The following is a 24,831-nucleotide window of genomic DNA, read 5'->3' on the forward strand; positions in this document are numbered from 1 at the left end:
ATTACTTTTAAAGTGATTATGTTGATTGGGAGATGAATGATTTAAACGTAATTTCTTGCTTTCATGATGCTGTTTAATTTTGTTGGGTGCTCTCAAGAGGTTAATCTGAAATTTTCTGCCGACCAGTGAGGTTTTCAGTCTTTTACGGTTGAGTTGGCTTAGCCAGTTTAATGAAAAGTGTTTAGGTTGCTTCATGGGTTGCTGCTCTCTAATGTTAGACAAGTTGCTGGCCTCTGGTTTATTTATTTATTTTTTAACTGCCTAACCTCACATCTTGCTCCCTCTGCTCTTTCATCCTTCTCTCCCTCCAAGTCACATGTTCTTCTGCAAGCCCTTACTTGCAAAACTCCTGAAATGCAGGCTTTTTGAGAATCTCACTTCCTTTGATCCTCTTCTTTTGTTTGCATAACCGACTTCTTTGTTCCCACTCATTTGTTCCCACTCAGTATGCTCATTCCCACTCTAAATTCCAGGGCTTGAACTTTGCAGTGCAACACTATCTCTGGTCATCTTCCATCCCAACCTGTGATGTTTTCTTTTCTTCAATCCTTATTTCCTCTTCCCTACCTCTCTCCATCTACTTTAGTGTGGAGGTGTTGTTCACGTCTATAATCTAATTCAAGTGTTTATTTGTTTATTTTGCACAGGCTGCATATGGATTATTACTTTGAGCAGGTGCAGAAATTACGCTTTGGCATCTATGACGTAGATAACAAGACATATTCTCTTGATGATGACGATTTCCTGGGACAATTCGACTGTACCCTTGGACAGGTGAGGGACTCTGCACAGTATGATTCTTTAAGGCATGAGATTGAATCTGTGGTCCATTAATGTGAAACACTACAAGCATTAGATGTTTCATTGCCTAAGAATGTCCTGTCTTGTTTATATTTCTGGTTTTTTCTCATTTGTATTAGTATGAAAAGACTGGTTTTATCGGTTAGAACCTAAATGTATACTTTTTGTGTGTGTGTGTGTGTGTGTGTGTGTGTGTGTGTGTGTGTGTGTGTGTGTGTGTGTGTGTGTGTGTGTGTGTGTGTGTGTGTGTGTGTGTGTGTGTGTGTTGATTGTGGTTAAGCATTTGGTGAAAACATCCAATTAAAGCAGACCAAACGATTGCTTATATATTGTGATTAATCCAGATGTGGGAGTTTAACTTGCATCCCCTTCTCCACCTTTTCATCTTTTCTTGTCCTGGCAGATAGTTTCAAGCAAGAAATTGAAAAAGCCACTGCTGCTGAAGAATGGGAAGCCAGCTGGGAAGGGCCAGATTACGGTAAAATGGGAAAGGCCAAATTACCGTAATGTGTACTCTATTTAGAAAAGGAGAACTGTCCGTCAGTCCAAGTGTCACGTTTTATTCCAATGGGTTCCTGCTGTTGTAGCATTATAAAAATAGTACCGTTGGAAAGCTAATGATCAATTTACTTGGAAGAAAATTTTTTGCCCATGTCTGTGTGGAAGAACTTCTCAATTCCTCCTGCACATTTGAGTCATTTATTAAAAACAAACAAACACGAACATATCGATATGGAGACTTCAGAAGAAGTTAAGCAACACAATCTTCCTCCGATTCTGTAATACATGGAAACTTTGCATTCTTATAAAGTATTCAGTGAGGCTCGGTCGCTTCATCCTCCAGACATACTGATGCGACATCTGACATGTTGAGGGTTCAAGGGAGAGATCATTCACAGCTTTGTTGCAGCAGCCATCTGGAGGTCAGCTTAATTTTGAAGGGATAAGGAACATTTATGACTGAAAGAATGATGGAAGTTTTTATATAATATTCATGGATCAGAGGGGGTGAGATCATCCAACGATGTTTTGATCATCCTCGAGACAGAATGACGTCAAGACTGCAGCCCTTTGGGTGCTGCTGCAGAATGGATCACGCGTGGCTCCTTGGTCCGGAGCACACGTGGCTCCTTTTATTTCAGTTTAATTGTATATTTGAACTCTGTAGAATACAAATCACCTTCATCATACTTCCAAGAACCTCCAGTTTTGTGGGAATGTGTTCCGTTACCAAGTTTGTTATAGAGCGCTCACCAAGTGGCTTAAGCACTCAAGCAAGCACTTCAATCGAAACCATTGATAAGGAACAGCTGGCTTGGCAAGTGCGAGCTCGCTGCTTACAACTGATCACACCTCAGTACTTGGACAGAATTAATTAATACGACTTTACAATCTTTATTTTATTTAAATTTAAGTACATACTTGTAGAAGTGTGCACAAATCGTCTGTCATTATACTTCCAAAAACCTCCAGTTTTGCAGTACTGTTGGATCAGAACTTTGCAGACCCTGCGTATTCATGGGTCATAAAGTGTGACCTGTTTCTACATTAACACTTCATGTTTTTGTGGGGTTTTTTTTGTTTTTTTTTTAATACACTTCAGGTGTATAATATACCAGCAGGGTATGCTTACATATTGTGTAAGCATATCAACTGTGCTTCCCCATTGTCTTGGGTTGCTCACCTGCATTTGATTTTTCATTGATTTATTTTCATTGATTTATTTTCATTGATTTATTTTCATTTATTTATATTTTCCTTTAAGGATGCTTTCCGATGGTTGTGGGTTTTTTTGTTCATTTTTGCTTGTGTGTCGGCTTCGATGTCTATTGGCACATAAAATGACCGTGCTTCCCCATTGTCGCGGGTCGCTCACGTGCTCTTTATTTTATTTATTTTTTTTTCATTTATTTATATTTTCATTTATGGATGTTGTCTGACTATTCTGTGATTTTATTTCATTTTATTTTATTTTATTTTTTTCTTTACCGGTGTCCCAGTTTCAATGTCCATTGGCACACAAGTTTTCAGCTTTCTTCATCACCTAGAAGGTACCAATCTTTAATATGAGTCAGTGGTTAGAAAGGGCCTTTTATATTATATTATTTATATACACTGATGAGCCAAAACATTATGACCACCTGCCTAATATGCTGTTGGTCCTCCGTGTGCCGCCAAAACAGCGCCAACCCACCGAGGCATGGACTCCACAAGCCCCTGAAGGTGTCTTGTCGTATCTGGCACCAAAACATTTGCAGCAGATCCTTAAAGTCCTGTAAGTTGTGAGGTGGAGCCGCCGTGGATCGGACTTGTTGGTCCAGCACCTCCCACAGATGCTCAATCGGATCGAGATCTGGAGAATTTGGAGGCCAGGGCAACACCGTAAACACTTCATCATGTTCCTCAAACCATTCCCAAACAACGTGTGCAGTGTGGCAGGGCACATTATCCTACTGAAAGAGGCCACTGCCATCAGGGAATACCATTGCCATGAAGGGGTGTACCTCGTCTGCAACGATGTTTAGGTAGGTGACGCGTGTCAAATTGACGTCCACATTAATGGCCGGACCCAGGGTTTCCCAGCAGAACATTGCTCAGAGCATCACACTCCCTCCACCGGCTTGTCGTCTTCCCACAGTGCATTCTGGTGCCATCACTTCCCCAGGTAAATAGTGCTACACGTACACGGCCATCCATGTGATCTAAAAGAAAACGGGACTCATCGGACCAGGTGACCTTCTTCCACTGCTCCAAGGTCCAGTTCCGACGCTCGCGTGCCCATTGTCAGCGCTTTCGACGGTGGACAGGGGCCATCATGGGCACTCTGACCGGTCTGCGGCGACGCAGCCCCATACACAGCAGGGTGCGATGCACTGTGGATTGTGATACATTCCTCCCGTGACCACCATTAAAATTTTCTGTGACTTGTGCCACAGTAGACCTTCTGTCAGTTTGGACCAGACGGGATAGCCTTCATTTCCCTCGCGCATCGATGAGCCTTGGGCGCCCAACACCCTGTCACCGGTTTGTGGTTTGTCCCTCCTCGGACCACTGTCGGTAGGTACTCACCACTGCTGACCAGGAGCACCCCACAAGCCTTGCCGTTTCAGAGATGCTCTGACCCAGTCGTCTGGCCATACCAATTTGGCCCTTGTCAAAGTCACTCAGGTCTTTACTCCTGCCCATTTCTCCTGCATCCAACACATCAACTTCAAGAACTGACTTCACTTGCTGCCTCATATATCCCACCCCTTGACAGGTGCCATTGTAACAAGATAATCAATGTTATTCACTTCACCTGTCACTGCAACAATGGTCATGTTTTGGCTCATCAGTGTATGTATATATATATATATATAATCCCTCCTATATCCACCGCTGCTGATATTAATTCAGCCTGGAAATTTTTCCACAGAAACTTGTTCTCTCTCTTATGCACAGATTCATCCCATCTAATATTCAATAATTATCTTACCCGTCCTCCCAATCTTAGTTCTCTGAATCCTGTGGTGAGGCAGGTGCTTTAAAACAGTTTGCATTCTCCTCCTGGAAGGCAAATCCGACTCGATCCAACCTCAGATCATTCCACAAATTCTGCAACAAGTGGGTGTCTATACTCTTCGGAGAACCCTAATTTTAAGAATGAACTTTCAAACTTTTCTCCCTCCTCTAAAACTTGGTAGCACCTTGTCAAGTCTATCTCTGGTATATACTCCCCTTCTCTCCCTTGCCTCACTTCCAAATGGCACCACAGCCGACTCTGCTTATGAGAAGGTGGAATGCCTCAATTGTGTGTTTGCTTCCAAATCATGTCCCTAACTCCTCCCTTTATGTAGCCATCCTTCCCAGTCTTTCCTAATTGCTCCTGAAATATGACTTTTGCATCTGAAAAGGTAGGGGAAAGTTTCTGGCAACCCTTGACTCTGACTCGGAAACAGGACTGGACGGCATCGGCTCACGTGTCCTAAAAATGTGCTCTTACACTTCCTGTCTGTGCCATTTACACCCTGTCGTTTACCATGCCATCTACCATCTGCTTGGAAATCGGCCAACATCACAGCATTACATAAAAAAGGTGAAAAAATGGATCCCCTTAACTACAGACGAATTAGCTTCCTGTACTTCCAATCATCAGCAAGGTCATGGAATCCATCTTCGCAGTTGACATAAAATCATTCCTTTTCTCTTACAACCTCATCTCAGATCATCAATTTGGATTCAGACCTGGTCACTCTACCTTGGACATGCTGCTTCGACTCTCCCAACAATGGATGGAGGCTCTCAATATCAGACATGAGATCAGGACCATCTCTCTGGACATATCTTGAGCTGTTGATCCAGTCTGGCATCCTGCCTTGCTCTCCAAACTGGGTGCCTATGGAATCCAAGGCCAACACCACTCTTGGATTACTGACTTCCTGCACTCTTGTAGACAACGTGTGGCTCTCAACGGAACCCTTTCATCATCTCCTTTCCGTCAAGGGTGAAGTACCCCAAGGCAGTGTTCTAGGTCCCATATTAGTCCTAATCTTCATCAATGATCTCACTGACTCTGAAAAATCCTCTTTATCTCTTTGCTGATGACTCCACTCTCTGCCGTGACATCTCTCATCGTTCTGACAAACCAGCAGCAACCACTTCCCTCTCCTAAGACCCTAACAAAAATCACAAACTGATCAAACACAATTTTGATAATGTGTCCATATTGTCCACCTCTTGCATTTTCCATTACCCCTCATCATTACCTTCATCCCTTGTTGGTAATGATGATCCGTCTCATCTACTTTCTCCCTCCGCCCCGCTGTTGGCTTTTCCCCTTTCTCCTGCTCTTCCCTTAAAATATAATAATGCCCCGGCAATCGTGGCATTTTTCAGGAACATATCTCCCGTGAATGTCAAGGTCTGACTGTGTGTGTGTGTGTGTGTGTGTGTGTGTGTGTGTGTGTGTGTGTGTGTGTGTGTGTGTGTGTGTGTGTGTGTGTGTGTGTGTGTGTGTGTGTGTGTGTGTGTGTGTGTGTGTGGTCATGCTACTCATCTTACAGTTCTAGACAAATTACATCCAGACTTACTCCATAGGATCAGCATGACCCCAATTAGTGTATCGGGGTGTTTTCATCTTTGCCGGTGGTCTTGTGGGAGAGGGAGGGGATGCAGATTCTCCATGTAAAGGTGTATCATGTAATGCTGCTCCAGGTGGGCAAGCGTATTACAAGTCCCCACTCTTTACAGTGCAGTATTCGTGTTGCCCCTTTTTCCACTGCAGTGAGGTGTTTTGAATTGCATGTTTGAATGAGGATAATAACATAACCCCCCTTCCCCCCCTCCTCCCCCTTCCTCAGCTGCTCCCGTAGGGAGCGAATGCTTCTAGTGTGTAAACTATAAAGGATCAATGGGGTGGTGTACAAGGGTGCAGTTCAGGACTGTTTCTGTACTACTTCAATTTGTAGTAAATAAACTTTCTGATGATTTTTTATTTATTTAAACTCTCGTTAAAATCATTATATAATTATAATTAAAAATTGAAGTAACACTGCGCATGGTATCGTGTTCTATGAACTCCAGTTAATAGTAATGAGACCGTTGGGAATTATTCAGGGTTACTATTTGATTTAAATAAAATAATAATTATTACATATTTTTTCGGAGGGTTTTTCACAAATGGTTTATACCAAATGTTGGTAGTATAGGTATAACTCTAAGGTGTAATGCTGCACCACTCTTCATCCAGAGCAAGTTGAAATTTGATTGCATGTTGTGATCTATTGACTGGCTCTCAGGCAGCATTGAAATATTCCTCAGAGTGGCTCATTTGAGGTGGATACTAGGTCTTTGGCCCGGCAACTGCAGATTTTCAATGGTCTTGTCCTTTTTAATAAATTCCTACCGGACATGGCAGGGTGACGTGGCAAGCCCTTCGCTGGGATTTTCAAAAGGGAGGGTGGGTTTGTTTCAACAGGGCACCGTCAGTGAGGTGCGTTGTCCTCCCTTGAGTCGTGGGTCCTCCCTGGAAAAATGTGATTTGGCCATATTCCTTTGCATAACTTTGTCGACCTTTTTAAAAATTATCATTATTATTATTTTTTTGTTTATGGAAATCTGTAGCAAAGTTTGCTGGAATTTATTTACATTCAGTAAAAGAGCATTAAAAAGCCTCTCAAACACACCAATTGTTAATGCTTGCCCAATGTTTCAGAAGGATGGTTTACATTGACGTAAATAGCCGAATCGAGCTTGAGCATGGATTTCTTTTGTCTTGTTTATATCAGTACTAGCGGAGTACCCACCCTCTGGGTGGGTCTTGTTTGTGCATCACTTGCTGAAAATAGTATAGTCTGTGTTTTGCAAGAAGACGATAGATGTTTGCGTGGTTTGCACCGAAAAGGTTCTAGATTGTCTGAAGATATAAACTCTAAAGGGTACGTTCCAATAGTAGTTGGTGTCGAAAGGGTCTAATCTCTCAAGCATGTAAAAAGGGTCCAAGCTGTCCTACATGTCTGAAGGGTGTAAGAGCCTATATAGTGTTAAGGTCGAAGGTTCTTTAGGGTATTAAGGGTGTTCGGAGTGTCGACAGGGTCTAAAGGATGTAAATGTCTAACAGCATCTTTGAGGGTCTTCAAAAGTCCAAGGGGTCTCAGCTGTGTAAAGGGTTTGAAAGGTTTAAAAGGTATGTTCCATGAGTGCGTAATTAATAGACGTAGTCAGGGTGCAAATGACATTCAAACATTAGGTAATTCTGAAACGTATTCCGAGGTTTCACAGCTTCACTCAGACAACCTCTCCGTGTTTTTCCTTTTTATATGTATACTGTCTAGATAAACATGACTCCTGAGGAGACTGACTGGATGATTGGAGGAGACTGTATGTTCTCCCACCATCACCCTGGAATAATTTTTGTTTTTCAAAATCCTGTGCTGGTGATATTGGCAAATATCTAATTGTTGTTTATCCTCCTCGCATAATTAGTTAGGCGCATAATACTACCGAGTCAGTTTTGTTGACTGGGGTGTTACAATCCTGGGTGAGTCACCACTCCAACACAGGACACTCAATTGAGAGTGCAAGCATTTGTAATTTATTCAGGGTACTGGCGATTGCTTGCATTCTCTTCGCAAATGACAAGAAGGAAATGTTGATGTTCATCAATTAAAGGAAGCAGATGGGACACCCAGTTTAACATCCATCTGATGGATGGCTGACACATTGATTTGCTCGCCTTGAATGCAAAACACCAGGATGACAGTTTGTAGCTGAGTCGGGATTCAAACCCAGGCGAGACGGCTCGGGGGGCCTGTGTGTGTACTATGAGGCCATCCTGCCGGCCTGATATTGGGAAAGCAATTTGGAGAATGCTGTCTGTATGTTGATTGACTGCATGCTCTCTTACCTTGGCACAAGGATCAGATCCTTCTTGCAATTTTCAGGTCACCAAGATGACCCACCAGCTGTTGAGTTGGATGTCAGGGGCTGCTTTCAGCCTATGTTGATCTCCTCAAAGCATTTGATTCAGTGGTTCAGCCTGCCCTCTAGAGGATCCTCAGTCTTCTTGGGGTACCAAAGCTGGTCAATCTGATGTCTGAACTATACTTTGGTATAGTGCTTTGAGATGTGGTGTTTCCATCTCTGACTGGAGTTCGTCAAGGGTGTGTACTCGCCCCCACACTTTTCAGCACTTGTATGGACTGGATTCTGGGGAGGATGTTGGAGAGATCAAGCTGTGGTGCATCTTTTGGTTGTCAAGATCTCTGACCTTGATTTCGGAGATGATGCAGTCATCTTTGCGGATACTCCAGACATCCTCGCAGGGGTCCTCAAGGCACTAAATAAGGAGTCGGAACCCCCGGGATTACGGATCTCCCACCGCAAGACTAAGATCCAGGCTTTCAGTGACATTTTGTCTGTAACTGTCTGTGGTGAGGATGTTGAAGTCACAGAGAGATTCACTTAACTTTGCAGTGATATTCATGTCTCTGCATGTTGTGAGCTGGAAGTCGATAGATGTTTGGGTTGGGCCTGGGGAGTCATGGATTCATTGGACCATGGGGTGTGGACGTGTGGTGCTGTCAGTATTTATGCAGGATGAAAGTCAGAGTCTTTAAGTCCTTGGTGCTTTGTTTTGCTCTTCAGATGTGACTTGTACTCTGACCAAGGATCTGAGGAGGAGGAGAATGAACTCCTTCGGAGAATCGTTGTCTATCACTGGTCGGACTTTGTGTCCAACGAGCGGTTGCTGAGAGAGACTCAAATGAGATTTGTTACCTGCATAGTCCGTGAGCGTCAGCTGTGGCTGTAAGGACACGTGGCTTGTTTTCCTGATGCTGATCCTGCTCACCAGATTCTTTCAGCGAGGGAGTCTCGTGAGTGGAGAAGACCATCGGGCCGACCACGTGCCTCGTGTTTGCAGCAGATACTGATCGGGATCTCAATGAGATGTGGATGGCCAGATGGAGGCCCCTGGAGTACCAGCGGAAAGTGGACGCAGCGACGCGTTGCTCCACCACATGCTCCCATAACTGACCTGACACACTTATGCTGGACGTTTAATAATGACGTAGCATCTGTCTTACTCCCTTTCGGCCCTATGACCATTTACGTAACAATACGTAATATCTTGGAAAAGTATGAGGCACCTAAGCAACCTGGAATATCTTATAAAGATCTGAATAATAACCCCACTCTCCAAAAGCTAAATCGTTTAAACTGTAACTATGTTAGCCCGAATACCATTTCCTTATTTGCTTATCTACTTGCTTGCCTACTTATTACCTCTACCACCAAAGGTGAAGGTGGTTATGTTTTTTTCCCCCTTTCTGTCTGTTTGTTTGTTTGTTTGTGTACAGGATATCTCAAAAAGATATGTACGGATCCAGATGAAATTTTGTGGACAGGTTCAGTGTGCAACAAGGACGAACTGATTAGATTTTAGTGAAGATCCAGATCCAGATCCAGATCCGACTCATAGAATTTTTTAAGTGATTCTTCACCATTGAGAGATAGGGCTAAAAATGAAATGTAGCACGATATCTCAAAAAGTTGTGGACGGGTTGGGTGTGCCACATGGACGACTGGATTTAATTTTGGTGAAGATCCGAATTCAGATCCGGATACGAGAATTATCAAATTTTTGTAAGTGATTCTTCACCATTGAGAGATGGGGCCAAAAATGATATAGTCCTGTATAGCATGATATTTCAAAAAATATATTGGGCCGATATGTTGTCCTGGATCCGGCATTACGTGGCGGGGGTATGCGCTCTACCGAGTGCCCTTCTCATTTACTTAGTTATCTCGTGGAATTGTACAAGCTTGAGGGACACACTGATAAAGAATAGACCAATTGTTCCCCACATTTACTGATTTGTTTTTCAGATCGTGGCTGAGGAGAAGAAGGATAACCGCATTTTAAAGCTGAATGTGGCAGCGCGAAACCTCGATAAAAAGGCAAGGTTCCTGTATAGGTGGGAGTGCTCCTGCGAATGTATTCATACGTTATTTTTGTAAATGGCTTTCACAAGTAAGGCTTTTGAAAATTCCATTTTCTCATTGCTATTTTGTGTTTCTATGTGATCAAGATTTATACATGATGAAAATGTCGTGTCTGAGAAACATTCCAGTAAAAATTGCTGCAATAAGGATGATCCCCATTGATTGGAACTGGTAAGCTTGAGTATAAATTAACCGCTCCTTATGATTGGTGTTTATTATTTGGAAAAGGGAGTGTTTATTTGAGTTTTAATGGATGTGAGGAGGATGGGTTGGGAAAAATGTAGGTGTGATGCTAAAGAACGAAACTGAATGCTGTCACTCCACATGAGATACCTGAGGTCGGTGGAGTTCAGACTTTTGAACTGGGAATTTTTTGCCAAGCCGTATTACTGTTTATGCAGCCCCCCCCCTTTCCCCCAACCCCAACCTCCTTACATCTATATTACAAGAGAGAAGTAGAGAGACCACCAGACAGGCCCAATGAGCCATGAACAAATCGTGAGCCATGTGCTCATATGGCAACACCAAATAGGACAATACAAGTTTCACCGCATGTGTACAAACAGAAATTCGTAATTTAGTAGTTTGAAAATTGTTAATATTTTATGCTAATTTTGCATTAAAATTATATATTTATCCACAAATCTTGAACTGTTATCTGGGGGGAACATAGGTGGGGGAACACTCCAACGGCAGGGTTGAGGAACAAAATGGAGGGAGACTTGGGGAAACAAGGGATATGGGAAAGAATGAGGGCAAGTGGAAGAAGAGTTGGCCACGGGTGAAGACGATGGATACCGCCACAAACCCTCTCCTTTAATACCATAATCACATTATAGTGTGGCTACCAGTAACATTACTACAAGCTGTAATCAACAAACACCAGCAACTGTTCTCAATTATAAGAGATGAGCCCAAGTCCTGGTCCCCATTGATGAGGAAAGCAAACAAAAGTTCCTGCTCCCATTCATAGGAAAAGTTTAAGCTGATCTATCAATTTATATATCTTTTTTGGACTTTAAAAAGGCTAATTGTGTTGCACTCTTGGTTTCACTCAGAGCCAAAGCTCTGAGCTACTTATACCACCCACCATGAAATTGTGGTGCAACATTGGGCAGATGAGGATGGATTTGTTAAAAAAAAAAAAAGATGGCAAAATTTAGTTATTTAAAATTGTGTGTTACTCCATGAAGATCTTTACTAAATCTACTTTAATCCTGATGTTCATGTTGATTTTAAAGATTCCTGGAAAGGACAATAAAGTGACTGACTTGACTATATTGCATCAAGAAAAGTGAAATGAAAATGAAAAATAACCAATTGGCAGACGGCAGCTTTTCAAACGCGGTGAGGGAAGTGGCCGCCATGTACGTGAGACAGCCAAACACATGGACAGACACCACGGCTTACAATATATAATAGACTAGCAGGGGTACCTGGCGTTACCTGGTGCTGTTCTAATCCTATTGGCATTTTGAAGAAATCGAATTTTGTTTTGTTTTTTATTTTCTTGTGGGGGCCGAAACCACTTCCTTACACCAACTAAGGAATGGGGGTGGGGATCATTTCTGTTATCTTTCACATAGCTAGAAAGGTTTAGGCACGATAGAACGATAACAACAAAAAATCAGACTTTTTATTTTATTTTTTTATTCTTTTTTTGCCTAGCCTGGTGTTGGCTTAGTGGTTAGGGTGGCGGCTTGGGATCCAAGGGTCCTGAGTTCAAGCCCCGTTGGCTGCTGAATTAACACCAGGGGGTTGACTCAGCCTGTCATCCTTCCGAGGTCGGCGAAATGAGTGCCAGTGTACTGGTCCCGGTGTATGCCACGGTTAGAATAGGTGTACCATATCCCTGTGTGTCGTAAGAGGCGACCAGGGTTGGCGTCAGGAAGGGCATCCGGCCATAAAACATTGCCTCAAGAAAAAGCCAAACCCCTGCACAGCAGGGAAAAATGGCTGTAAAAACGGTCATTCTTTTTTTGCCTAAAACACTCCCTGACACTCACTGATGAACCTCAAAGTTTGACAAATATCCATTTGGCCATCTCAGAAAAATTGCAACATAAAGACAGACAAACTTCAACATTGTAGTATCGATATAAGGAGGCAGGTGGGGTGAGAGGAAGGGGGGGGGCTGCGTAAACAGTAATATGGTTTGGCAAATTTTTCCAACCCATCCTCCTCCCATCCATTGAGCTCCAATGAACACTGTTTTCCATATGCAGGAGCATTGGCTGATTGGTTAATTTGGAGGGGTCAGTATTTGCTCTGTCACTGTCGAGAGATTGTCTGTCTTGATAGATTACCCTCGAGTCACGTGTTCACAACCTTTCAATGTCATTTCTCCCCTCCCCCTTTTGTATAGGATCTTTTTGGGAAGTCTGATCCCTTCCTCGAGTTCTACCGTTGCTCATCGGATGGTAGTTGGCAACTGGCTCATCGCACAGAGGTATATGTGCACAGCATTCTATTTGGGCAATCAAATTGTTTTAAAATATTATACTTCATAATTGTCATTTTTCTTCTGCTGGGATTCTGAAATTTTCGTATAATTTATCAAATCGGGGAGTGATTTTGTAAGGAAGTACAAAGGATGAATGCAGCGAGTCATTTATACATCCAAGTTGAGACAATTTACCCTTTATATATTGTTGTGGTTTTTGACCCCCAGGGAGAAAGAAATGCACACACATAGAATAAATATAGTAACCTCATAGTATTCTGTTTAGCTTGTTTACTGTATTCATGTGGGCAGATATGTGTTACGAGTGTGTAGTTATGTATCCAATGTCATTTTGTTATTCTACATCTTTTTCTACATTCCATTTCCCGCATTGCACAACACATACATTCGCTCCGTTGAAGGTAAGCACTGGTGCCGATGCCACCATTTCCAACCCTCTTTTCAAGCATTACCCGAAACCACCACAGACCGGTTTGGCAAGGATGTCAGGCTAGACGCAAGTGTCAGATTGTTCGATCAATCACGGAGAAGTGACAGCATATGTCAAAAGCCCGACAGCCAATCTCAAATGTCACCAGAGGTTGGAGCCACAAAACACCAATCCTCCGGAGAGAGGATCCTCCGGCAACCGCAACTCTTATCATGGACACGGGGTTGGAGGAGGGGAGGGAGCTAGAGCGAGGGGAAGGCAGAAATACTATTATAGGTGAAGACACACGGTCTTGACAGTTTCGAGCTTCTTGCAGCTTCTTACGGTTTTAGAGCTTCTGGTGGTTTCCCTTCACGGGTTGGCTTCTCGTGAAAGGCTTTGCTTGCGAATACTCTCGTCCGTCTGGTTTTCACTCTTTTAGAGTTTCACCTTCTCATTATTGCTCCTCTCTGACCACCTTTCATAATTTTATTAATCTTTCTTTTCTTTCGTTCGTATACATCTGACACCTCGCCCTTTCACACCTTTATATCGAGCCCCGCTCTTCACACCATGCTGCATGGTTACATCGCCGACCCACTTCGCCTCGTACTTCCCACAATTTCCTCCAAAGATAACATCGAGCTCGCACTGCAGACGGTCCATCGTGAAACACGGATTTGGGATATGGGACGGTCCATCGCAAAGCCGTTGGACTTAGTCTAAAACCGGGGCGTATGGATTTTTTTTTTATTTTTTTTTTGTATACCTTGGTCGAGGCTCGTATGAGAGCTAACACACAACTCACAGCAAGGAGGCATGAGACAAGAGGGGCAGGAGTGGAAGGGACAAAACGGTGGGGAACAGACACATTAGGTGAACTGTGGAAGGGAGAGGGATGGGGATGGGACGGGGAACATGGCGAAGAGAAGATGGACATTTCAGGGACTTTCAGGAAGGAAAGCAGGAGAAATGAAGGAGGTGGGCTTGGGTGGATTATCAGGGGTAGAAAAGATCGAGGATTTGGATGGGGGAAGATAAGAGGTGGTGGTGAACAGCTGTTTCGAAAGCCTGGAGGGAAGAATGGGAAAGAATAGAGTGAGGAAGTTTATTCCAAAGGCGGGAAAAAAGAGGAATGAAAGAGTGAAGATGAGCAGTGATTCGTGATTTTGGTAGTTTTACCAGAAGGGGGTTGTTGGCGGACCTTGAGCGCCCTGTGGAAATGTGGTGGGGACAAATCGCAGAGAGAGCAGGGGAGCAAGGCTGGAGAGGAGTCGGTAGAAGACAGAAAGACCACCGACCAACCTGCGGTGATTGAGTGAGAGGCCCAAAGACTCAGCTTCATTGCGGGAGATGCCGATGATCTTAAATGCCCTGGTTTCGACATCGTGAAGCCGAGAAAGGTGGGAGGCAGGAGCACCAGCCCAGAGGGGAGAGCAGTACTCCATCAGGCTACGGACAAAAGCTTTGTAAGTGGTCAGGAGCTCAAGAGGGCCCAGGAAGGACTTAGCACGACGGAGGATTCCCAGTCGGCGACTGGCTTTTGAGGCGAGGTTGGAAATGTGACTTTCCCAGGAAAGGTCATGGCAGATAGTGAGACCTAGAAGCTTGAAAGAAAAGACTTCTTCCAGAGGATTGTTGAGAAAGTGGATGGGGGGGTTTTGTAAACGGTCCTTTCGAAGAGACATAGTGAGAGTGTGAGATTTGTCTGGATTGAAAGACATGTTCCACGTGTTGGATTTGGTCTCCATTTTCGTGTGTGCATGCGTCCGCAACCATATCTCGGACTTGTATGGACCAATTTTATTTGCACTTGGCACAAAGACAACACATGATTGTATACATATGCACATCGTCTTGTCTCACGATGCAATCAAAGATGGTCGACAGGTGGCCATTTTAGTTGTGAAAAAATAAAAAAAAACTCCCGGTATCAAACGTCCTCAACCATATCTCAGACCGGCATTTAGCAATGTTGTTCAAACTTGGCAGACAGATAATGAATGATGGCTTACATATGCACGTCATTTTATTTTCGAGATCAGATCCAAGATGGCTAACTGGCGGCCATTTTGTTACTTAAATGTGTTCCCAATCATTTCTCATACATGCATGGTCCGATTTTGTTCAAACTTGGCACAAGCACAGCACATGATGCCTGACACGATCCTTACATTATTTTGCGATCCGATCAAAGATGGCCGACTGGGAGACTGGTGGCCATTTTAGTTGTACATAAATATGGGCTAGCCCTTTAACCCCGTACAGCAAAAGTCTTAAAACAACGGGGGCTCTGACGTTTTATGTCTTTTTTTACTTGTTCTGTCTGTTGTGATGACGGCATAAGGCAGTTGTAGGTGTTTGACCACATTAATTGGGCTGATAGAGCGTGAGACATGATCGCCGGCATGGTACTCACTTGTTTCCCTGTCTCCTTTGTATGATAATGTGACATTTAGTGCGAGATCCCGTGAGAAGTACTGGAGTGACTGACTATCATGGTCTTTCAAGATGCGCCGTCCTCTTGTTATCCAGAGGTGCTGTTCGTCACACTGTTGTCAGGAGTTCGGATTGGACACGAGGTGCGAGCGATCATGCCTCAAAGCTAAATTGCGGAGTGCACTTAAGTGAAAAGAATTTTTTTACACCAGTCTGTCACTGCATCGGATCAGGATGGATGGAACCAGGTGGATGTTGGTTGATTGCAGGACAGGAGATGTCATGCGTGCCGGACACGCAGCGCGAGATGGGGACTGGTCAGACCAGATGGGGACTGGTCAGGTCAGATAAAGTCGAGGGGTATAACTAAGAGTACGGGAGACAGTGCCACTAAGGAACGAATCTGTAAGGAACGAATCTGAGCCACAGGAGATAGAGAAAAGTAAAACAGAGCCAGAACGCGAGTTAGAAGATAGATTATGTATCGAGCCGGAATGTGAGATAAAATTATTAAAAACTAGAAGGGCACTCGGTAGCGCATACCTCCGCCTCGTAATGCCTGATCCACGATAACATATCTTGCCCAACAAATTTTGAGATATCGTGCTATACATCGTTTTTGAGCCCTATCTTTCAATGGTGAAGAATCACTTTTTTTAACTCTAGTAGTCAGATCCGGATCCGGATATTCACCAAAATCGAATCGGTTCGGCCTTGTCACACACCCTACCTGTCGACAAAATTTCATCCGGATCCGTCCACAACTTTTTGAGATCCTGTACACAAATAAACAGACAGAAAGGGGTGAAAACATAACCACCTCCACCTTTGGTGGCGGAGGTAACAAATAACAGGACACAAATGGGAAAGGATCTTGTAGCATAGGCCAGGAATTTAAAAGGGAAAATAAAGTGTATGGGAAGATGGGGGATTGAGGCACGTGCGAGGGAAAATGTGTGCAGGGTGCACGTGATCCCACACGTAAGTGCATCCTTGCAGCAGAAGGCCGACCGATAGGTGGAGCCAACATTTGCCCAAAGCAGATACAGTGGGGAGAACAAGTATTTGATACACTGCCAATTTTGCAGGTTTTCCCACTTACAAAGCACGTAGAGGTCTGTAATTTTTATCACAGGTACACTTCAACTGTGAAAGACGGAATTTTAAACAAAAATCCTGAAAATCACATTGTATGATTTATAAATAATTAATTTTCATTTTATTGCATGAAATAAGTATTTGATCACCTTCCAACCAGTAAGAATTCCAGCTCTCACAGACCTGTTAGTTTTGTCTTTAAGAAGCCCTCCCATTCTCCACTCATTACCTGCATTAACTGCACCTGTTTGAACTTGTTATCTGCATAAAAGACAACTGTCCACACTCAATCAATCAGACTCCAACCTCTCCACAATGGGCAAGACCAGAGAGCTGTCTAAGGACATCAGGGACAAAATTGTAGACTTGCACAAGGCTGGGATGGGCTACAGGACAATAGGCAAGCAGGTTGGTGAGAAGGCAACAACTGTTGGCGCAATTATTAGAAAATGGAAGAAGTTCAAGATAACAGTCAATCTCCCTCGGTCTGGGGCTCCATGCAAGATCTCACCTCGTGGAGCCTCAATGATCATGAGAAAGGTGAGGGATCAGCCCAGAACTACACGGCAGGACCTGGTCAATGACCTGAAGAGAGCTGGGACCACAGTATCAAAGAAAACCAGAAGTAACACACTACGCCGTCATGGATTAAAATCCTGCAGCGCACGCAAGGTCTCTCTGCTCAAGCCAGCGCATGTCCAGGCCCGTCTGAAGTTTGCCAATGACCATCTGGATGATCCAGAGGAGGAATGGGAGAAGGTCATGTGGTCTGATGAGACCAAAATAGAGCTTTTTGGTTTAAACTCCACTCGCCGTGTTTGGTGGAAGAAGAAGGATGAGTACAACCCCAAGAACACCATCCCAACCGTGAAGCATGGAGGTGGAAATATCATTCTTTGGGGATGCTTTTCTGCAAAAGGGACAGGATGACTGCAGCGTATTGAGGAGAGGATTGATGGGGCCATGTATCACGAGATCTTGGCCAACAACCTCCTTCCCTCAACAAGAGCATTGAAGATGGGGCGTGGCTGGGTCTTCCAGCATGACAACGACCCGAAACACACAGCCAGGGCAACTGAGGAGTGGCTCCGTAAGAAGCATCTGAAGGTCCTGGAGTGGCCGAGCCAGTCTCCAGACCTAAACCCAATAGAAAATCTTTGGAGGGAGCTGAAAGTCTGTGTTTCCCAGCGACAGCCCCGAAACCTGAAGGATCTGGAGAAGATCTGTATGTAGTAGTGGGCCAAAATCCCTGCTGCAGTCTGTGCAAACCTGGTTAAGAACAACAGGAAACGTCTGATCTCTGTAATGGCAAACAAAGGTTTCTGTACCAAATATTAAGTTCTGTTTTTCTGATGTATCAAATACTTATTTCATGCAATAAAATGCAAATTAATTATTTAAAAATCATACAATGTGATTTTCAGGATTTTTGTTTTCGATTCTGTCTTTCACAGTTGAAGTGTACCTATGATAAAAATTACAGACCTCTACGTGCTTTTTAAGTGGGAAAACCTGCAAAATCGGCAGTGTATCAAATACTTGTTCTCCCCACTGTACATGGACAGCACACAGATTAATGATAGACAGACAGAATGGGGTCTGTGCAGGAACTCTCCATGGGAAAGGTATGTGTGTGTCTGCATATTTGGCTACATGTGCAGTGAGCAGGTTATGCAGGCACGCAGTCTGAAGTCTCACTCGGCCCTGCGGTGCAGATCGATGTGGTCGTGGTTACGCGGCCATCTCGCGAACCATGTGCTTTGGCACGTGTGGAGCGAACGTGCCACGGCACCAAAGCTCCATGATCCACGCCGTGGGGAGCGAGGGAGTAAACGTGGATCCGGTGCATGAGGCACTGTTGGTATGGACTGTGAGGAGGTTTGAGGAATGCAATTGGGGAAGCTGTACTTGAGGATGGACTGTTTAGCGATAGATGTAGAATGGCTTACCCTTGGTGTTGGGGGGGGGGGGTATGATTCTGGTTTGGAAGGAGCTAACCAATGGGGATTAAAGGTCCCCACATGTGTGAGCATGCATGCAGACCTTTGTCAGGTAGATAGCTTTGTGGTTAAATGCTCCTGCCAGATTTTATATAGAACCCTGCGGGCTGTTCTGAGAAGCACGATGTGACATGTGGCATGCAAGCCATGAGTGGCTCATTCTGGAAGGCATGGCTATAGTGGGCATGGTGACCACAGTTGTGGGTGGGGGCTCACAAGGGCACGATGAAGGCTCTGTTGGAGGTTCAATGTGCGTTTTACGCACGCTTCCGTATGAGCGTGGTGGGGGGGGGGGGGGAGGCGGTGTTATGGCACGAGTGGAGTGTTGGGTCATGCAGGTTGCAGTACGTGCAGCTTCGAGTGGCAGGGGAGTTTTGGGAATAGGTCGAGTACTCCAGGAGAGGGGCTCAAGTGCTACCTGTCATTGGGGACACCAGAAGGTGGAAGGCAGGAGAGGCTTCCACCTAATAGCTCGGCTAGGGGTGACGTCACTGGCACAGATGCCGAGACCAAGGTTGAGCAGGGGGAATCTGCCGGGGAAAGTCACACTGCCTATCCGCGGTATTGTGTGGAGGCAAAGAAGGAAAATTTGAGGGCGAGTTCAACACATGGCTTAAACAGGGTGTAAAATAATATTTAGGGCATTCACGATGGGTGAACGGCTGTATAAGGGGAGTTGAAAGAGAATAGTATTTTTTGAGAATTTTAGGATAGAGTTGGGTGTCCCCCTCCCCCCTCCCATTTTTTTTTAATGTCTGTGGCCACCTGATCATCGTCGCAACCACCTGATCATCATTGTGGAACTTGTTCATTATTGCGGGCCATGTGGGCCAAAGACTCACCCTTGCCATATGCAAGCCATATGCCCTTTGTTATTGCAGGCCCTCCAGGCCAGGAAAACTTCCTTTTTGAGGCACGTATGATGTTGAGAGCCAAAGCACAGGTACACCATGATGGGTAAAGGGTCATCGCCAGGCAGTGGGGACTAACTCCTGGAGGAGTGGTCCAATTTTGAGAAGTGGTCCGATTATATGACTATGCATTCTGGCCCTTCATTTTCAGATGTGTGTGTTTAATTGACCATGTGCTCGGCCTTCGGGCTGAGATGTATGTGTATGCTCATGGGACAGTCTTGTTGGACTGTGCATTTTGGCCATGGGGTCAAGGTGTGTGTGTCCCAAGCTGTTTAAATATATAAATATATATATATATATATATATATATATATATATATATATATATATATATATATATGCCTTCTTCTTAAGGTGAGGGCTAACAATCCTGAAACGTGGGTCTGTGGATGTTTCCTCTACAGGGTGGACTGGTCTCTAAAATTGAGAATTTAATTATTTTCCTGGTATTGGCTGCAGTACAATCCTGTTGAGATGTAGGGGGCTGTGACTCTGTTAAAGTCACACCTAATAGGCGGAGCCGATGTAACCGTTTCGGCAGAAGAGCCTTTTGTAAATTTTTATATACATATCTCAAGACCCAATTTGTCTCTAAATCGTAATTGGAGGGAATGCGGAAATGTTTGTCTGTTTGCTACAAAAGTCTGTGTCTGTGTCTGTAATATTTTGTTTGTTGGTAAACAAATTTGATAATTTATGTAATGGTAATTAATTAGCATTGCTGCTGGACTGAACTTGAAACATCCTTGTAGTTTGAGAGTTGAGCATTTTCAACTTCGCCAGGTGGTGAAGAACAACCTGAACCCAACTTGGCAGCCGTTCTCAGTGCCTATGCAAGCACTCTGTCAGGGAGACTTGGAGAAAGAGATCAAGGTAGTGTTGGTTCTGGTTTTTCATAATATTGTGTGTGAAGCCAGGCATATGTATTAACAAGGGGGTCGTCTGTAATAAGGATAGTGTACATGTCAGGTGACCGATTTCTTCCTGTGTACAGATTGTGTGCACTGATTACGATAATGATGGATCACATGACTTCATCGGAGAGAGCAGAGTCAACGTCCTTCGACTACAACAGGCTGAGACGAGTCCGGTAAAGACTCAATCAACATGAAATACAAAAGGCATTTGCTTAACCGATTATATTTTGCTTGACTGTCAGTTTTGATAGCTGTCAGTAACCCACGATCTTTAGTAGATTTTCCCAGGGGTACGTTTTCTTTTTGTTTGTCACCTCCGCCACTGAAGGTGAAGGGGGTTATGTTGTCACCCCTTTCTGTCTGCTTGTCTGTCTGTCTGTCTGTGTGCAGGATATCTCAAAGTTTGGGACTGATCCAGATGAAATTTTGTGGACAGGTTGGGTATATGACAAGGACGAACTGATTCGATTTTGGTGAAAATCCAGATCTGGATCCGGAACTGACTATGAGAATTTTTTTAAGTGATTCGTCACCATTGGGAGATAGGGCCAAAATGATGGAGCACGATGTCTCAAATAGTTGTGGACGTATTCGGCCGAAACTTGGGGGATACGTTTGGTGCGTGACAACGAAGAATTGATTCGATTTTGGTGGAAATCCGAATCCGGATCTGGATCTGATAATTTTTAAAGTGATTCTTTACCATTGAGAGATTGGGCTCCAAAACGACACACAGCATGATATTTCAAAAATGTATTGGGCCAGATATGTTTTCGTGGATCAGGCATTACAGAGTGGAGGTAGGCGTTCTACCTCGTGCCCTTCTAGTTATTTGTATTTTCAGTTGAGAATATCAAGGTAACTTTTGCAGTTTGTGCTTTGAGTTATTTTTTTTTGCCTTTTGCTCTTTCTCAAAACTATTTTGACTCCAGCAAGTCTCCCATTGTAATGGAGTTTCCCGGGTTTTTTTTTTTTTGGAAATTCACCTTCTTGATCAGGAAGCAATATATCTCCTGATCTGATCCCTTTTTTCAGGCCAAAACTAAGGGATATATATTTTTTTAATTCTGACATTCAGTTGATTGGTTCCCTATATCTGGCACTGCTTCTCAGGCCCAATTGTGAATAATATCAGGTAATGTGTATTTCCAAGAAGTTTGAGATGATCCTTTATTGTGTGTATATAAAACTTGGCATTTTTACCCATTGCTTTGCTGATGAGTTTAATTAAAAGACAACATGTACTTCACAAACATCCTGCTCTTTTCACTCGATCATTTGCTCAAGGTCATCTTCCATCTGCTTGGAAGTCGGCCAACATCACCTTCGTTAACCGACCTTGCTGCTTACGTATGGAGCTACGAAAAATCACTTCTGCTTCACTGCAAAGCTCTTTGTTGGATGATTTGGTTTGAAGCATCACTTAAAATGAGTGAAATGAAACATTTTGAGAATTTCAAATTACTCTTCCTCAGATTTCAACATCACCAAAATGCATATTATGAATTTGCTCAAACTGAAAGACCCCGTGGTATTTTTCACTTAAAGTAAGCGAGTTAATGCCAGCACCCTGAAAAAATCATAAATTCCTGTTTAAATCTCCTTCAGTCGTCCAGCTTGTGAAGAGCTTGGGCCAAAGACTCCATGTGAATGTGGGAATAATTTTGAGTCGTTAAAAAAAATATTGTTGTGCTTGTAGTTGTAGTTGTAGTTGTGTCCACCTTCTTTGACCAAAGTGCTACCCATGTGCTCCCAACATGAAAAATCTTCTAGAAACTTGACAGGTATGTGGTTGGGTTTTGTCAGTGGTCTGGTTGTTATACTATATGAACAGCAGAGTTTTGCATTGTGAACCATTTTGTGTCTGAGCAACCATTTTGCCTGCTGTCCAAGTTGTACGAGTCTGAGGTATTGTGAGCCATGGAACAACATTTCCATGTGGTTTGCTACTATTCTGAAAATTGAGATAAAAATTTCCCTAGGATGAGGCTGTTTTAGGCCCAAGCACTGAACACACATTTCCCAAATGGTTTTATGTATTCATGTTCAGCTTTCTATCCACTCTCACTTGTCCACATAGCTTGAGTTGGAGTGTGTCAATGCAGAGAAGAAAAGGAAGAAGAAACACTATAAAAACTCTGGGGTTATCATCGTCAAGAGCTTCAAGGTGATTACATCGTGTATGGACAGAATTTTACTAAGAGGTCCTGTTTGTGTTATTTTCATTTTTATTATTATTTTTTTTTTTGGGGGGGGGTGGGGGAAGGGATTTTGGTTGAGAGCCTTTTTAACTGTAGTATATGCGGAGGCAGAAATAATAGGTTTTATGAAATGCAGGTTAACGAAGGTGTACCTCTTGCCACGTGAAGTAAAGTAAAGGTGAGGTTTTAGCCATTCACCCTTTGTGGGGTTTCATTTAGTCGTATAGTTTGGTAAACCTATCCCTCGTGTACAATAAAACTGAAATGCTTTGCTTTAAAGACCTGATGGCATTGTTTAAATTCTTATTGCCATGACAATCCGGGACACTTTCTTCACCTTCTAAGTTTAAATGCTGCAAAAGTTGGTTGTAGAACTCAGCTTGGCACTCTTTAGTGCTTGGGCTGAGAAGTTCTACAAAACTGGACATAGTTTAAATTGATTTTCATCTGGAATGGGATTGTGTGTGCCTGTGTTTTGTAGATTGATGTCGAGTATTCGTTTTTGGATTACATAATGGGTGGAACACAGATGAACTTCACAGTAAGATTGGCCTGTTTTTCTGTCTTTGTCTTTCTCTGTCTTTCTTTGAATCTCTGCGCCTCTCGTGCCCCTTCTCCCCGTCTGTCTCCCCGTCTCTCTGTCTCCCCGTCTCTCTGTCTCCCCGTCTCTCTGTCTCCCCGTCTCTCTGTCTCCCCGTCTCTCTGTCTCCCCGTCTCTCTGTCTCCCCGTCTCTCTGTCTCCCCGTCTCTCTGTCTCCCCGTCTCTCTGTCTCCCCGTCTCTCTGTCTCCCCGTCTCTCTGTCTCCCCGTCTCCCCGTCTCCCCGTCTCCCCGTCTCTCCGTCTCTCCGTCTCTCCGTCTCCCCGTCTCCCCGTCTCCCCGTCTCCCCGTCTCCCCGTCTCCCCGTCTCCCCGTCTCTCCGTCTCTCCGTCTCCCCGTCTCCCCGTCTCCCCGTCTCCCCGTCTCCCCGTCTCCCCGTCTCCCCGTCTCCCCGTCTCCCCGTCTCCCCGTCTCTCCGTCTCCCCGTCTCTCCGTCTCCCCGTCTCCCCGTCTCTCCGTCTCCCCGTCTCTCCGTCTCCCCGTCTCTCCGTCTCCCCGTCTCTCCGTCTCCCCGTCTCTCCGTCTCCCCGTCTCTCCGTCTCCCCGTCTCTCCGTCTCCCCGTCTCTCCGTCTCCCCGTCTCTCCGTCTCCCCGTCTCTCCGTCTCCCCGTCTCTCCGTCTCCCCGTCTCTCCGTCTCCCCGTCTCCCCGTCTCCCCGTCTCTCCGTCTCCCCGTCTCCCCGTCTCCCCGTCTCTCCGTCTCCCCGTCTCCGTCTCCGTCTCCCCGTCTCCCCGTCTCTCCGTCTCCCCGTCTCTCCGTCTCTCTGTGTCTCTCTCTGTCTCTCTGTCTCTCTGTCTCTCTGTCTCCCTGTCTCCCTGTCTCTCTGTCTCTCTGTCTCTCTGTCTCTCTCTGTCTCTCTCTGTCTCTCTCTCTCTCTCTGTGTCTCTCTCTCTCTGTGTCTCTCTCTCTCTGTGTCTCTCTCTGTCTCTGTCTCTCTCTGTCTCTCTCTGTCTCTCTCTGTCTCTGTCTCTCTCTGTCTCTCTCTGTCTGTCTCTCTGTCTCTCTGTCTCTCTGTCTCTCTGTCTCCCTGTCTCCCTGTCTCCCTGTCTCTCTCTGTCTCTCTGTCTCTCTCTCTCTCTCTCTCTCTCTGTGTCTGTCTCTCTGTCTCTCTCTCTGTCTCTCTGTGTCTCTCTCTCTCTCTCTCTCTCTCTCTCTGTCTCTCTCTGTCTCTCTCTCTCTGTCTGTCTCTCTCTCTCTCTGTCTCTCTCTCTCTGTCTCTCTCTCTGTCTCTGTCTCTCTCTCTGTCTCTCTGTCTCTGTCTCTCTGTCTCTCTGTCTCTGTCTCTCTGTCTCTGTCTCTCTGTCTCTGTCTCTCCCTTATATTTCATTCTGCTTCCTCGGTTTTGCTGTTTCTTTGACCAGGTGGGCATCGACTTCACAATTTCAAACGGAGACCCTCGCTCTCCTGACTCTTTGCACTACTTAAACCCTGGTGGAAGTAATGAGTACTTGTCAGCTCTTTGGTCTGTGGGCTCTGTCATCCAGGACTATGACACGTAAGCTTTAG

At 44.5% G+C, this 24,831-nt stretch overlaps 1 protein-coding gene across 5 annotated transcripts in view; it reads left to right on the forward strand.

Moving 5' to 3' along the window:
- LOC147023355 (copine-3-like) overlaps positions 1–24,831 on the forward strand; it is a 56,387-nt gene that overhangs the window by 16,426 nt on the left and 15,130 nt on the right. For all 5 annotated transcript variants that reach the window (XM_085888688.1, XM_085888684.1, XM_085888685.1 and 2 more), the window contains exons 4-12: positions 648–774; positions 1,205–1,279; positions 10,168–10,239; positions 12,650–12,733; positions 20,392–20,481; positions 20,603–20,698; positions 22,606–22,692; positions 23,208–23,267; positions 24,687–24,820. In XM_085888688.1, coding sequence (XP_085744814.1) covers positions 648–774; positions 1,205–1,279; positions 10,168–10,239; positions 12,650–12,733; positions 20,392–20,481; positions 20,603–20,698; positions 22,606–22,692; positions 23,208–23,267; positions 24,687–24,820 — 825 coding nt within the window. The remainder of the gene's footprint in view (positions 1–647; positions 775–1,204; positions 1,280–10,167; positions 10,240–12,649; positions 12,734–20,391; positions 20,482–20,602; positions 20,699–22,605; positions 22,693–23,207; positions 23,268–24,686; positions 24,821–24,831) is intronic.

The sequence above is a fragment of the Eptatretus burgeri genome, chromosome 7 (assembly GCF_056783735.1).
Source record: "Eptatretus burgeri isolate ZD-2024b chromosome 7, Ebu_testis_v1, whole genome shotgun sequence".
Taxonomy (NCBI): domain Eukaryota; kingdom Metazoa; phylum Chordata; class Myxini; order Myxiniformes; family Myxinidae; genus Eptatretus; species Eptatretus burgeri.